The sequence below is a fragment of the Bombus impatiens genome, unplaced genomic scaffold (genome assembly GCF_000188095.3).
Source record: "Bombus impatiens unplaced genomic scaffold, BIMP_2.2 scf_0830, whole genome shotgun sequence".
Classification (NCBI taxonomy): Eukaryota; Metazoa; Arthropoda; class Insecta; order Hymenoptera; family Apidae; genus Bombus; species Bombus impatiens.
In genome coordinates, this window is record NT_177249.1 from 464878 (window position 1) to 481697 (window position 16820).

Genomic DNA, 16820 nt, shown 5'->3' on the forward strand with positions numbered 1-16820 from the left:
CTCGAAATTCCGTTATCGGAATTTCACGATTTGTCATGTACATCCGCACGAAGGATCAAATGTCAAGATGATTTGTCTGACACGGTCTGATTAGACCGATCGATAACCGGACACGCAATCCTACACCCTTGACATCACTTCAAGGACCCTCGTATTAATCCCTCTGTGAAGGATTATAGATTCAATCGATGTTGACACACGTCTCGAATCGATATGGGTTACAAGCAGCTTGGTCCATTTCGTGGTCGTGCTTCGATCTCCACCGTGAGAGGATAACAGGTTTCCTCGTCCAGTCGCTTAAATTTTAACCGAGGGTCTCGCAATTGCAACTGGAAAATTTGCCCGAGCGACGTTAATTCGCGATACGATGATGTCGGGAAAGAATACACGACAATCAGAAATCAGGGATTCAACAGCATTAATAGCATATTGTTAGCAGATGCAGAGTAAATGCATTCTGCATGTTGATACATAGGAGCTACGCTAATGAAACATGGGATCGCCGTTTCAGACACAGGATATCGATGTTCTCTTAGGAATTTCGTATTTCAAATATCGAAATACCAACCAATCTTGGTATGTTGTTTACACATAATGTAAGAATTTTACATCGTAAGTAGGTTTTTATACATTATGCATAAAACGGAACTGAACGAAACTATATGTTTAAGAACAAAATAGAAATAAAATAATAGTAATATTAATCCTGAGAATAATTCCCTATTCCCTAAATTCTCCGTCTAAGTTCTCGCGCAAGCCTTTTAAGGCTTCCCAGCTTCTCAATTATACTGCAGTCAACACATGGCGAATCTCTGCGTACATAGTTCCATGTATGTCGATCCGCAGTTCATTCTAGGAATCTCTCTTCAGTCGCTATTGATACTTTAAACGTAGTATGCACATTCTCGGTCCTCTATCGCACACCATTCATTCGAATTCTCATGTATGCCAATAATCTGTTGATTATGGCAAACGATCAAATCAAAACAGTGAAATTTAACTACATTGCCAAAGTCTATGCATTTGTATGAAAATCACTGTCAACCAATCAAGTCAATCAATTCGGTAATTCGTCGGTGCATTCCCATTGCAGAATTATAAATACGATCATTTTGGTCCTTCTAACCGAGAAACTGCTGAAAATAATTTCCTATTGTTCGAATAAATTATGACTGATATAAAATCGATGCAGATAAATCAAATCTACGTATTAAGCTCAAATCTACGTATAGAGAACATAGTATTAATTTCTACGCCTGATACAAAGTATGCAAAAATCGAAAGTAAGATATTACGATACTTGGAAGAAGAAACGAATCTTTATATAAATCACATTTCTTTATTGCATTCATAAAAATATTAATTTACGTAGACATCCTCAATATTGCCAAAATCTCTTACGAATAATCCAATTACAAATACCTGTACCAACATTCGATTCGACTTTGTCTGTACGGACAGTACATCAGTCTAAAGTCTAAAGACACGTTAATCGAAGATCGAAAGAGCAAACAACCAATTCCGAAGTGAATCGCAAAAGCCGCTGATTCGAAAGTCGCGCGTAAACATCGCATCGCGTTTCCAAGTTCGTTTAATCCGAGCTTCTCTCGGGGCGAGCGCGTGTATTCATCGATCACCAGCCACGTGGATTTCCTTTCAACGGATGCAGCTAGGCTGCTAGACTAGCAGCAGATTGCGCGTTCCGTGGCCAACTGGTAGCTTGAAAACGGTAAAAAGTAACGGAACGAGGGAAAGAGAAAGAGGGTGGCTGGAAGAGAGAAAGAGAGAGAGAGAGAAAGAAGGCTGTACCAGGGATTAGAGAATGAAGTATCGGAAAACCGGGACCACGATGCGCACCGGCCAATATTCGACCCGATAAGTCTTTTACATTTCCTGTCGTGGCTTCGTTACACAGTATGGCTTAGGATGAAAATGATTATTTACGCCATCGAGAACGGTGAGCGAGAACGTTCGCTTCATTGACGTCGTAAATTCTTTTTACCCCATTTCTTTTAAATGTCACGGAACGTGGAAAGAAAGAAAGAAAGAAAGATAGAAGAATAGTGTTGTAACATGACGTTGACTTTCGACTTGATGAAAAGATATAGGAAACATATGCCATGCCATAGAATCGAAAGAATATCTGTTTGCCGAGCTACGAATACAACAGTTACGATATTTCCATTAGCGTAAGATAAACACGTCAAAAACAGAGGTTAACGTTCAGATTTTTATTTGTTTTGTTTACGTTTCAATGAACCTGCTGAATCCACAACGAAATCTTCCGGGTCCAGCATAATAAATCACCGATTCTTTGGCAATGGTAGGAATTCAGGACGGACTTACAATTAGCAAGCCACTCAAGTGCAATCGAGCGGATCGCGTCGATATTAATACCTGATCGAGCCGCTGGCACGAGCAATCGACATCCTCCCTCGCTCTGGTTATTCTCCCGGCTTTTTTCATCGCACGGAAAGGGCTCATTCACAAGAGTCGATCCGTCTAAAAGAAATCAAATTCCTGGTTTTCTTTCAAAGACGAAAATACCGATAACCTGTGCGCGCTACACAGAAAAGAGGAACCATAGATATATCTAATTTCCTGTCAACTTGAAATTCAAACGCGACGTAACTGCGAAAGCGATTTTTCCTTCCGCTTCTTTTGTGTCCTTGTGCCGTCCATAATCAAGCGTTGTTTTGTTATTACAGGCAGAAAAATGGTAGAAACATTCTTCGACCAGATCCATTTTATTACCTTTAAAAATTATATCGTCAGCACGTTTCGGCAATTCGTCCAACGACGGTTTCGTTCTCGTTGGTAGTATCGTTATAAACGCGTCGAACGAACCTTTATGAAAGCTTTTTTGTCCGAAACGGGGGGTGGACACCGTACACGGCGCGGCGGCGACACCGCGAAAAACACGGCAATAAAGAGGGAAGCCTCCTTTTTATCCTCGGTCGGAACTCATAAACGGGCCGGGGAAATAACCGACGATAGAAATATCGACGTTCCCCGTGGGGTCTGCGATACGATATTACGTCGTCGGCCGACGCGTAATGTCAGCCAGCGTTTGAAAAATCGCCGCCCACTCGGAATCAGCTGCGACTGCAAATCCACCGAATCGCTGCGTTCAACCGATCGTAATAATCAACGCGGGCTTTCTACTCGTCTAACTTCTGATTTTGCGATTTCTGCTGTTCCCATTTCCATTTCCATTTCCATTTCCCACAACGCTGTATCCTAACAAATGGTCTTAAGTTGGTTGTTATTTGTTTGATCAATTATTTAACTGATTAACTTGTTAAATCCTGCCTTTCTCCTTAGTTCTTTTTCGCCTTTATAAAGTTCTTTGTGTATCTTCTTCCTTTTTTTTTATTTTCTTTTGGAATGTCTTTTATCCGTACAGATTGTGGTAAACTGTAGGAAAATCGAATCTATTGAATAATTAGTGTTGGGATTTCGGAGTTGTTTTAATGATAATGGACCTCGAGTCAACAAGTAGAGGATGTTTAGGTAGGACAAGTATCATAGGACGTTAAATTATTCGCCTTTTTCAGCACTGCAGATCGTATTTTGGCTTCGAGTAAACATGCATTATTTGCGTACGGTTTTACGCGTTAAAAAGAGAGGATTTATTGCGGTCGATACCCATTTGCTTGTATACATGTCGATTAACAAGATTAACAGTTTAATCGCAAAATTATACGCCGACGAAACTAATTCATTGTTTCGTTAACTGTATTATCGGCGTTGTATCTCTACCAAAGTAATACCATACAAAAATCATCCGCAAAGCTGCATGTATTATAAGTTGTATATCAGTTAAGTTTTATATTACACTATCAATGATCACGTTGCAACATCATATATGAATGTAAACCGCACGTAATAAAAACAGTCTCAGTTTTCGAAATCAAAGATCTGCAATTCGAATCTCTATGGAAATTTGCCAATTTTACTATACGTATAAATTTTTTAATGTTCGAATTTTCCTCCTGAGTTCCTTCCATTTCGTTTCTCACGATTTCTCACAAACAAAACGATATTTATATTCTCTCGAAATATTCCACTAAAATCCACAAAATAGCGAAAAGTTACACATTTCACTAGGATAGGGTGTTGTTTTCTGTTCCAAAAAAAAAAAAAAAAAAAAAAAAAAAAGAGAAAATTGCATCGCCACATAGTAAAAATTGTTTAAACTAGAGTTTTTCATTCACCGCAAAAGGGCTACCCGCCCATATGTTATTGGCAATAGAAAAGTGATTAATTCCATCCTCGGTTACAGTTACCGATGCATAGAAATTTTTCAGTACGCAAACATCGATTCGCGGTAAATTATTACACGACGCAACACGGAACCATCCGTTATCTCGTTTCACTTGCTCGTTAGCGTGTGATTAAAACATTTAATCGATGTTGTTCCCCATTGGGAGATCGTGATTAAAACCAGGGCAGGACAATTACAGCCCTTGCCGGATTCTCTCCGGCGCCTTTGTCACCTTGCTTGCCTCCATTATGCTCTAACTACAAGCTCCGTCGCTCAATCAATGACTGTGCTTGTCACAGGGCTCTTGGGGGTAAAATCTTCCCACTTGTACACAACACTCGCAGTCATGGACCAAACAGGTTAGGGACTTCCATGTACTCTGTGATTCCTTTTAGAGGATACACCTACGATTGATTTGTTTGTAAAATGATCGAACGACACCGTTCAATTTCAATTGTGAATGACGAATATTTCGACAAAACTATTCAAACGTATTCAACTAAAAGAAATTAAAGATGGTATTCTTTCGCTTACCTAAAAAAAAGGGGGGGGGGTCGAAAATGGACAGGGATCGATTTGTTATGAGCCTTTCATCAAATGCTAGACATATCCATCGATGGCCTCCGTTGAAAAATTGAGTGAATATTTATTACAAAAAAAAAAAAGAAGATAAAAGAGAGCGCGTCGCTTTACCAAAGTCTTTTCAAAAGAAACTGAAAATTCACCTATTTGACTGCACTAACTACTCAAGAAGAGCTAAAAGAAGACAGCGTACTAGAGTTGACGAAGGAACATTTGAATTTTATCTTCCAACGTTATCTCGTACGTTGTTTGAATTGATTTTCAGTCATAACCTATTATCTCGTGGCTATAACGTAACCGAAATGGGTTGTGGTTCTCGAATAATTAAATTAACCAAAATGGGGTTCTAGAATGCCCAAATACGAGACAAGAAGTGTACCGAATGATAAATTTATGCTGTACCTCGTGTCGATATTATTCTGAAAGATTCATCTAGAATCAATTTTAAACAGATGGCGAACCTGGCTTATAGAAATTAAGACCGTACGGAAATCCATTGATCGTGCATCGGTGGGTCGCGTGAGAACTTCAATTCAACATTCCGGTAGTCGCGTGACGAGCTTAAAAATTCCACAACTGCATATTTCGATGAATATTCCAAAAGATATATGATACGTTGGGAATCCACAGTCACTTCGTATTTTTCAACTGTGATCCAAAGGAGAAACGTGGATGACATTCGCAGAAAATTCGTTCGAAAAACCGTAAATTTCCTCCTAATGCCTGTTCCTCATTCAGAAACTTCTTTACGTTAACCAGTTATCTAGCGTTTCACTCCTGAAGACCAAGTTATCCGTAGATCAATCTCATCGAAATTTTCTGTTATTCAGTCAAGGTTCACGATTGAAACGAGTCCGCGGAGATGACGATCGAATGAGAATGTAGGCGCGGTCGTCGGTTTACGAATTTCTCGCGACTGGATCTTCTCGGACGTGGCTCGGTAAACCTGGTCTCGAGGCGTAATTACGTTAAACAAACACATAGTTAACCGTGTACTTAGCAATCGGACTATTTAAATGGCTGCAAGTGACTGCCGGTGTTTGGTCAAGTCCGTCCGTTCTCGAAATTCAATCCTTGACCATGCAAAGTTCACAATGTCTCCGTAACGACTGAACAGAAACAGAGAGCAAGGGATGGAATGAAAGCGGTATGGTGTCGAAAATTTTGAAAAGGAAACCGGATTGTTGAAACTAAATGCAAACAGATAATTAAAGTTTCGAATTTAGTTGAAAGCGACCAGGCTGAAAATCCTCCGGGAGAAAAATCGTATGGATTCGTCACGAGAAACGAAAACGAACCCCTCTAATATTCCCAGACTCAATTATGTCGGCAGATGAATCTAGAGAATGGGTTGCTTCCATATTCGGGAAAAATAGTTACTTTCACGAGCTTGAAAAAAAAAAAGGAATTTTTTTTCCTGCTTTTGAAGGCAAATTTTTCCTCCAAAACTCGAGCCTTCGCTATTTTTCTCTATACGATTCTCCCTTGTCGCATTCACGAACTCTTTTCGTTCACACTGTGTGTCACGTTTCTCCAACCACTACTACCACCTCTGCCCAGCCTTCCTTCGTTTTATTCCAATTCTTTCACAGTTTTTTCCGCACCTCTTTGTATTTTTCTCTTTCCACTTCTGCCTCTTGCTTTTGGCTTTAATGTTTAACATCCACGTTAGGATCCTGGTTGCAATTGTCCAAGAATCTTATTACCTATATATTTTGAAACACATTTAAAATTTAAATTCTTTAATATTTCGTGGTTAACATCGAATCACGACACTAACCAATCGTGTTTTGCTTTTTGTTACAGATACCGGGAACAATGCACAGAAGAAGACATCGTTGCAAACCGCGGAAGTAAGAGCGAAAAAAATCTCATTGTCGTTGTTTCCCCATCTGGATGAACGGGCATGATTTCGTGTTTGTGTCTCGACTAGATAGATTCTAACCGACGAAACTCCGAGAGCCAACGTATCCCAGAACGTGCACGGAATGTATCGTAAATCGTTTCTTATCGCTCCAACCTGCATCCTTTTTTGGGTATAATCCCATAAAGTACACCAAGTTAAATTTGAGCGCTTTCGCGATAAGAAATATAGTCGTTTCGTCAAGCCATCTAATTACGATAGAAAAAGATATATTCCGGTTTTATGCCGTGCTCGTTAAGTTGTCTAGCTTTCGATGGAGAAGGTTGTAAATTTTAACCTCGATGGTAGACGGGAACGAGCTTTTTCTATTTTACTTTATGTTCTCCGTTCACGTAAGCGGTGCAAGAAGAAACTCGTAAAGTACACCAGAAATCGATAACTATTTCACCGTAAGGTGACAAGGTTCGTAAAGCACGGGGCGCGTCTAAAATGTTGCAAGTATATAAAACCACATCGAAGGTTGTAAACGTTCAAAAAGAAACGGCCATTCTTGCCGTTCATTCAAAATTCGTGTTTTTCTTTTCTCCGGCAACAAAAACGATCGAACGCATCGTTTCACACCTCGATTTCCCATTAATTTTTACGTAGTTGTACGATCGACTCTGGCTTATCGATAAACCAGGAACAAATAAATAAATAGACATCCATTACCATTAAACAAATGTATTGCGTCCATCTGCAAAATAACGGGAACAAAAAAAAGAATATGAACTGAAATTACGTTTCAATAGCAGCCGATTGTCAAGATCCTGATAAAAGCGGTCGCGCAACGTATGAAATTTACGATTTGCGATGGTCACTTCGCGTAAATAAATTGCGCGCATTCATTGCGGGACGGGAAAAAATGGAATAATTTGTAGCTGGCTAAGACGGAGCAATTAAACGAGCGAAATAAAATTAAATACAAAAATTATTATTTCCATTTTGGAATAACTCGCAATTTCTATAGGGCATGTTTCGTATACGCTGTGTATAGAAAATTCAGAGTTACCTATCATCCTTTGTTATAACGTAACAATTTTATACAACGTGCCGCGCAATTTCATTTTAGTACGCGTAAAGTTATTATAGGTGTATGAGACACTGGTTATATGACTAACGTATCAGAGTAGACTTCATTTAGCTGTATTGTACGACGTCAATCTCGTACGAAGAATCAGGTGCACACATGTAACAATAACAGCGAACCGATATGCAAATTGATTATTTACGCAATATTGTTCGCTCAAAAACACAAAACTCGTCCGTTGTTGACGCAATTCCTTTATCTGTAATAGTTTTCGAAATATTCCAGGAAATATATACCATCAATTTCAAAAGCAATTCTCACCACCAACAGGGAAAACAATCGCCGATAAAAAGATATTTATATAAATATATTTCCTCGAAAGTTATCTTTTCCCCAAAAATTGTATCCATTAAATTTTATTTGACACGCTTTTCTTCTAAATTCTAAAACTTAAGAACTTGCCAAAGCTTACCTAAACTTATCTAACTTAAAATTTACGTAGAAATATTTCAACTACTAGCAACGTTTCGCGATAAAGTCAGTTAACTTCGAGCTACTTATCAAGAAATGCTAAAAAAATCCAGAACACGCCACCTGTTTCTCCATTTCAGGCTGCAAGCAGCCCTGAAAGAAGAAATGCGAGCGTGTCGAGCGTCACCCTGGAGGATGCAATTGGCCCTGACTCGCGAGGCGAGCGTGAGCGGGTGGAACGCACCGAGACCGAGCAGGTGGAGGAGGATTACGAGGGCGAGGACGAGTACGAGGACGAACTCAAGGCTGTAGCCGAGTCGCACGAGGCGATGTCGAGGGACGACACTAGGAATTCGAACGTGTCCACGGCAGCGTCTACTGGGCTGGTCGACGGGACGTCCTCTGGTTCCAAGAACTTTGACTCGCGGGAGGTGATCACCGTCAACAGTTCCGACGAGGATGTCGCATCGAACGAGGCAATCACCGACGAAATTATCGACAAGTATGACCAAGAGGTATGTGTATTTTCCTCTCCCTTATTTTTCTTTCCTTTCGCCTCTTCTTTTATGTTCATTTGTGAGAAACCGTGTCTCCTAAAGTGTCCGCTTGTTTCGCTAAACAAAATCGTGCTGTTTTTTTCAAAAAGAAAAAACGAAGCATTTTCAAGTGAACGTTTTTCTTTCGAGGATAGACAGTTACAGGGAAAAGAGCATTCGTTTCGAACAGCGATGTATTTTTAACAAGACTTTGCTTCCAGAATACGGTATATAAAATCGAACAGACGTAAACGACAGATTAAGCCGCGAGTTTCCAGAGTAAATTTGACACTCGTATACAAGTCGCGTGGATTGGTATATATCCCGGTGGGTATATTGAAATTTCACCAAGCTCTGGCAGATTGGACCATCTGGCGTGGCGCGATCGGAAAGCTTTCGTTCTGTCGGAGAGTAACCGAGCGGGGAATTTCAATTGATCGAGCGGCCACGCGACGCCGACGTTTCATGCGCGCTGTACCGATGACCTGGTTCCAGCAGAAACATTGTAGTCAAGCCTTGACCACTGTTTCGTTGGAACGGTTTGCCCCGGCAAACCCTGACCCGACGACGGCCCAACCCTGACCTACCTCCGGCCCATTTCTTACTTCGTTTCCGTGCTCTATTTACGATTAAGCTGGCTATTCGCCAGGATAACGTCGATTCCATGTTCGTGCTTGATCCTGCTGGCTGCGGTTACTCGACACATTCGACTCCCTGGTCGATGAATTTCCACTCTGCAATTCCACAGTCACGGTATGCTCGGTGAAAATGAAACGGAGAAGTCGTGCAGTTTGCGTAATGCGACAAACTTTGGAGCATACGGAAGCGCGATTCTTTCCCAACAATGCGTCCTGAACATTTCAATGTGAAATTCAACAGAAATCCAATGTATCGAAAACAAACTACGATTTCCTTTCAATAAATGAAGTTCCGCTGTGTTCTAATGACAGTTCGATTTAACAAGATCTTAGCTTCGATTTATCGAGGAAACGGAAAACAACTCGATTTATACGCGGCTTGAGATAGAACGAAAAGAAACGGACAAGAAGCGACAAAAAGAAGGCGATATAAGTTGAAAAAAGACTCGATTTGAACGCGATTCTAGCGCAACGGCGATCGTGCTGTCGTCTAATGTTTATCGGGAGACGTATGGGCGGACCGGTTTCGTCCGACTATCGGAAAGTACTTTGCATCGACAAAGGTCCGAGCTGTTTCGCGATTGGAAAGCCATTTGTAACGTCTTAAGAGGACACTTGAAATTTTAAAAGGGTCATGGTATCTGTCTTCGGCTTTCCCCGACCAGGTTTCGCGCAATTTCTTTCGACGACAACAACAGCCACGCTTTTATCGTATTTACGCTATTTCCCTATTTTCGTCTCTATTTCTCTCGAAACTCGTCGAAACGAAACGAAACGAAATTAGAGTTTCAGTTGGGTTATCGAATAAAGTCGATCGATTAAACGTTCGTAATCGATGTCATTTTACTCGGGGAAAACCTGTATTAATAATATTATTCCATATTGGTAATCGAATCATCCAATCAGGCAGTTGCACAATTCGCGAATGCCGGGTATTCACGAAACTTTCGACTAGACTCTCAAAATGTACCTTCGACAAACTTGGTCTCGATCGAATTGTATTAGCTTGGTACATGCAAAATGCCATTTTCTTTAGGTAGGACATTAATATCACATAACTTCTTCAAATATGAATATATACACGATTTCATGCATATTTTTAACGATGAATTGGTTTACTTGTTTATATTTATAAGAATTCTTATTAGTTACAGAATTCAGAGATTGTTGAAATGGAGCTGCTACAACCTTCTCTCGTTATAGTTCTTTTTTAAATAATTTATATACGTTGAAATGGATATCGATACATTTTCTAAATACTTTTTCGTGCGTTCGAAGAAAATTTTAGAATATCTGCAGTCATCTACCTAGTGTCAGTCGGTAGTTACGCGTCGAATAGTTTCTTAAATTCTACTCGTACGTTCTTTTTCGGTACGACGATGGCAACGTTGGCAGGTAATAGTGTCGTACATCTCACTTTCCTGTAAGTTCTATTTTCTACCTGAAGACAGAATACTCTTTGCTTCTATTTATTACGATAGCGGTGACGCGATCCATTCTTTACAAGAATCTCCTGTGTCACTGGGAGGAATTGCAATTTTCAAAATTCCCATAAATTCATAGAAATTCGCATTCTAGGAATTATCTCGTTTCCCGACATTACCAAGGAACGATGTCTATGATTATTCTCTATTTCTTTCCATTATTCTAATATTCCCAAAAATACCACAGGAGAATATGCATTTTGTGTGATTTCAGGTGGCCGAGCTGCTAAAGTACAAGAAGGAACGCAACTCTAACCACAGCGAGGGTAACCGCATGAAAACAAAGCGTGTTCCGACCGTAAAAAAGGAACTCAGCACGCAGAAAGAAATCCTGATCGGGAGTAACGAGACGCAGGTGCCGAAGAGTCTAGTGCCACCAGATGATCCAGTGAATCGTTTGAGCGAGGAAACAGACACGATTCAACGAAGAAACGTCGAATCTAACGAGGTGAGCCAAATTGTCACTTTGTATAACGTAGACACGTTCTTTTTAGGTTGCGATTAAACGTTAGAAACGAATAATTGAACGAAAGAATTGTACAAAAGTTAACATGTCAAAATTAAGTTTTTATATGTTGTATTTTAACACTGAGATCGATTGAACCCCTTTCATTCAATGACAATGCAACAAATTTATAAAGCTTACATCTTCTTCTTACCTGTATCTTTTCATTGTCTTTATATTTTTGACTATTGATCAGAACGTTAGTTCGTCAACAAACGAGTAAAGTGTAACTACAGCCTTTATTTCGTAGACCAGTGAAGTTTTATCAATAACAAGGATGCCGAATATTGCACTTCGCTTTGTCGCCAAGTTTCAGGCGAAAAGTTTCCTTCCTGCTTTTAGTGAGACGGGTTTTTAAGAAATTAAACGTGAAGAAGGATTTAGAACGAGATCGAAGCCGGAGATATTAATGGACCCTCCTTCGAAAGCGTCCTTTGAAGTAGCTTTGAATCGGAAAAGTGACGTCAGATTTCAAAGCTCTTTTGCCAAAGAAATTGGAATTTCCCTGTTATATTTTGACGACAGTTAATGCATTTGGTATTGAAAGATTTCTACGAAGTCTACCACTTTTTTTTTTACTTGCAGCCGGTGGAGTGGGAGGATCTAAGATATTCGGAGAGATCGAATGGAAAAAGTGAAATCGTGGAACACAATCAATACTCGGGATCCAAAGCGAACAGCCCAAAGAAGTTGGACAAGAGGCAAGAAACAGTTTTGAAGGACCTAAAATCCTATTTGTTGACGGAATACGCGAACGAAGAGGAGCAACGCCAGAAACTTCGGGAACTGGGGGTGAGTTTAGTCGGAAGTTTCTGTGTTAATAATTAATCGCTTAATAATTGATAGCCAGAACGCGTTGATTCTTTGGTATCTAGCGATTCTCTCTCTACTTTATCTTTTTCAACGAATCTTTGTTTAATAAAAGATTATCCTCCATACTTTACTGTTGAGAATAAGATTAAACTTATTGAAAATTTATCTATTACGATATATTCCACTACATTGAAGAGTTATACCTCTAAATTTTAAACGATCTTCAACTGTCGCAATCTCATTGTTGCTGCACGCGTGTAACCCTTACGGCATACCTCTCCTTAACATACTATGCGCTTTCATATTCTAATACTTTATGGTTTATGCAAACTAAATCCACTTATCGCTTCAAAAAGAAAAAAATAATCGAATGGAAAGCAATGGAAGTCCCTAACACAATTCCATAATAGAAGTGATGGAAATTGATTTATACCATTCCACGGGATAGCACGTGTAACGTGAACAGATTTTAAGCTCGAACGGGACGGGGAATTCGAGCGTACAGGGCGGAAGCGTTGAAACCGAATAAACAAGCGTGGAACGAAGTGCGAGGAAAATGGAGAGGAAATATTCATCGGTAGCCGTTCGGCGTCGTCGATCTCAAAGGGCGCGCGTATCCGCAATCGATAAATAATCCGGCCTGCGAGCCGTTAGGCACCATGTTCCCGGGCCAATAACGGCGAGTGGCTTTGTTCGTACTCAAAGCGTCTTTTCGGCTACCTGCGGCCGGACTTTGATCCCATCGCGATCATTCAAATAGACAACCCACCCTCGACCACCATCCATCCCCTCTTGCATCGCTAACTGTCCTCAGAACGAAACAGCTGTCTTCTTCATAACGAACGTCGCTGCAACTCGTCATTTTCATCTTACTTTAGGTTTTAGATGAACCTGTTCGAGCAAACCTGGCGATCCGCCGCAAAAATTGCATTTCAAACTTTAAATTACCTGACGTCCCGGCGAATCGAACAGTTTACAATTACGTCGTCGAGTCTTTTGAAAAATGATTCGCCTTTCTGTACGGTGAAGTCTCGGACTAGGGAAATCTTCTTCCACTGAGCAGAGATTAAATTTTAAATTACGAAAGTATATACGTCGTTTCTAATTTGTTCTCCAAATGATCGCAGGGAAAATTAGTTTTGGACTTAAGATAGTTTCTCAAATGAGCAATCTCGCAGTTCTCTTCTCTCTCCTCTTTTGTTCTTTCTCTGTCTTTTTTTCTTTCTTTTTGGAAAACGTGCACATAGGTGCATTTATTCGTAGAAAGAAACGTGCCGCGAATCATGTCAGATACAAATGAGAAAGTTGTCGCGAAACGATCAGGGGTGGAGGAAATAAAACGCGGCACAATGATAAATGCCAGTCCCGCTTTCAAGCCGGTTAACCATCGGCAAGTTTTCTTTTATCGCGCAGATACAATACCCTGTTTTCTTTCCCGTGGCGCGAGATACACGCCGAGACTATTTGTTCTTGTCGCACGCACAAAAGACAACGATCCTCCGCTGCTTTCGAAAATGGAACGGAATCACGACCTCGAGGACGTGTCCTTTCTCTGCTTGCAATGCGCCATTCTGCGGAAACCTCGTCGGGAATAATAATTGTTTTCCTGTGGAAGCTGCTATCTTTTTCGCAGATAAACTAGCAATACAATTCTTTCAATTGATTTAACATATTAAAAAGGCCAACTGATTAACTCCACTTTTTATAAAGTCATCAATTTCGCATTATTTAAGTGCATCTCAAAAAGGAAATCTTATTACGTAAATTTATTTATCATAAGGAGGTAGAATAAATAATTGTAATTGTCATTCTTATAATTTGTAATCGGTGGTTTGTCAAATTTCGCCAATAATATTATTTCAATCCGAGTAATTAAAGAGATACGATACATGCGTCGGTAGTAGCGAAAATGGTATTAACCGAAAGAATTATTCGATAATGAAATTGGCGTCATTTGTAGTACTTGCTCGTCCTCTCCATTATCGTGCCAAGATAAGTGAATGACACGGCCACAAAGAATTCACCGGTTCTCTTCTTACACGATTGGCATGTTCCACTTGTAACGGAAGAACAGCGACAAGGATGGTATTTCTCATGCACAAAAGCTCTAAAATAGTCAGGAAGAAATTAAGTTTCTTTGAGACGGCGCGCCGAGTTAGAGAATCGGCAGAGTCTCCGTTTCATCGTTGTCATCTGTCCGACTCTGGCACAAAGAATACATCCTCCCGACTAATTCAATATTCTTAAAGCGACTCCTTCGCCACCGTGCTGCGATTACTGCGACAATTGGATCCACGAACGAGAGCCGAGCTTTTGTCGTGCCTCTTTGGTGGAACTTGAACATCCTCGTAAAAATCTCTCGCTTTCTCTTTATTTCAAAGAGAAACCCTCCTGTAATAGCTGTGTTTCGGAAAATTCTATTTGCTCTCGTTCCTTAACTTCGTAATTAACTTTTATATTGTTTCTAGAGTCAACGATTCACAAAAGAGCGTCCAAAAGGGGCGCTCGGTGATTCTAAAGAGTCTTAGTTATAAATCCCTTATCAAACAATCTTTCGATACAATAATTGTTGGGAATAAGACGATATCCCGTGAAAGTTGAAGCGCGGCCACTAAGTACAGACACATTTTTTTCCGATGTGCAAGTCAAATCGAGGTGATACGAAAGGAGAGACAATTCAATCATTGAGAAACATTTTACGCTCACTACCAAATTGAAATTAAGTAATATCGAGCGTCTACTACAAATCGTATTCTCACATAGAATAATCTGACGTATTGCGTTACTTTCATTCGTCAGCGCGTTTTTTCCTCTAACGAAATTATATGAACGCAATAACGCAATAACGTTTAAAAAATAAAAGCAGGATCCTTGTCTAACATAATCATGGACTACCAGCATTCCATAGGGGAGATAACGAATAAGAAAGTAGAAGGCAATTCGTGCTGAAAGGCGCGCCTCTGCAGATTGCGCGCATTCTTCCGTCGTTGCAAGGATGTCTCGCGCTCTTGCCCGCTATTATCGCTGCAGATACCTGGTGCACTTATCGTGGATGTGCGTGGGTCGTACAAAGAGCGGCATTCTCACGGATAATTCAATATGCTTCGCGCAAACCATCGCAGTAGCAGTCGCAGTAGCAGCCGTTCTCGGCTGTCACCGCCGTTGGAATCAACGACAGAAGGAGGAGCTTCGAGGATCTTCGTTCACGGAACAGGACTTAGAACAGCTAAAAATGGTAAAGATATGTCGAGCTTTATTAGAAAAAAGCAAGGAAAGGAAAATGTATCTGATTTTATTAGGCGTCTTTTATTAAAGAATTCAATGAAAATCAAAGTACGATGAAGAGAGAAAAGAAATATGTTTTAGCGTGATAAGGGAAGGAAGGGATGCAGAGAATTCTATGGAAGAGATAAAACCGACATCTGCCTCTGAGGGATACTGATAAAGCGGTGCAAATGAAAATCCATATGATTTTTGCCAAAGACAGCCTGTGAGACTCGAGTTCGCATAAGTTTCTATTTCACAAAGGGACGAGAAGTAGGAACATCTGTGTAGAAGCGAAGGGCTCACTGGTTTGTTATTGAAAGAAAAAAAACTGGGGCAGAGATCTTGCGAACGATGGAAATGGAGAGAATATCACATTAATTTTCACTAACTCCGAGGAAATCCCGTGTGCCACAGTGTCAATTTTACCAATAAATGAGAAAAGTTTAATTTAACTCCTTCCCATTTTCGATTCTGTAACCACATCATCCACATATCAGATGTTCCACGCGACGTAACATATCCTATCAAAAAGCTAGCAATTATTCGGATATGTTTAAGCCCTTCGATAATATAATAAAATGAAGAAACATTCAGAATGAACTATTTAGAGAATAATCTTCACGATTTCCTGATTTTTATAGAAATTACATAATACAGCGTTACGTATAACATTTAAACCGTGTAATTTATAGTATCTATCTAGCTATATATTCATTAACTTGTCCAAGTCTCGTCACGAAAGGGTAAATTCATTCCTCGTATACTTGTAACGGCCGTAATATGTAAAAGCCTATAGACGTGATGCACTTGCGCAAATAAAATACTTGTTGTAGCGGCAACCCAATAGAGGCGGCGATCACGAAACGGAGCTGTTAATCTTAATTCCCGTGATTTACGATTATCGCCACCGGTCGGAGATATTCGACACGAAATACCAGGGAGGAGTTTCGAGCGGAAATTACGAAGCACGGCATCCGGAAGAGCACGACAGTGGCCGTCCCTTCTGGCGACACCGTCGAAAACGTTTATCGACCACGTGAGACAATCTCCCCAGAGGATCGATCTACACTCTCCTTTGTCCACGATTTCGTTCGTCCCCCTTTCGGCTTCCGATCGTTTTTGTTACTCTCTTTTTGCCCGGAATTTTCAAGAGTGCGCAGCGAGAGGACGCGTAACGAATCCGTGGAATCCTCCGACGGAAATTACGAGGAACGCCAGAACGGAAGTCGAGTCCCTTGTGTCGTTGCTCCGTCCACGACACTCGAATTTTTTCCACAAGCGCAAAATTAGTCGATTTCCATATAACCACTAATTTGAAAAATAT

The 16820-nt window shown here is 40.4% G+C and overlaps 1 protein-coding gene across 3 annotated transcripts in view; it reads left to right on the forward strand.

The window, feature by feature from the left end:
* LOC100746830 overlaps positions 1 to 16820 on the forward strand; it is a 171080-nt gene that overhangs the window by 140466 nt on the left and 13794 nt on the right. For all 3 annotated transcript variants that reach the window (XM_003492721.4, XM_012390637.3, XM_012390638.3), the window contains 4 exons: positions 6656 to 6702; positions 8394 to 8768; positions 11126 to 11359; positions 12002 to 12208. In XM_003492721.4, the coding sequence (XP_003492769.1) occupies positions 6656 to 6702; positions 8394 to 8768; positions 11126 to 11359; positions 12002 to 12208 (863 nt within the window). The remainder of the gene's footprint in view (positions 1 to 6655; positions 6703 to 8393; positions 8769 to 11125; positions 11360 to 12001; positions 12209 to 16820) is intronic.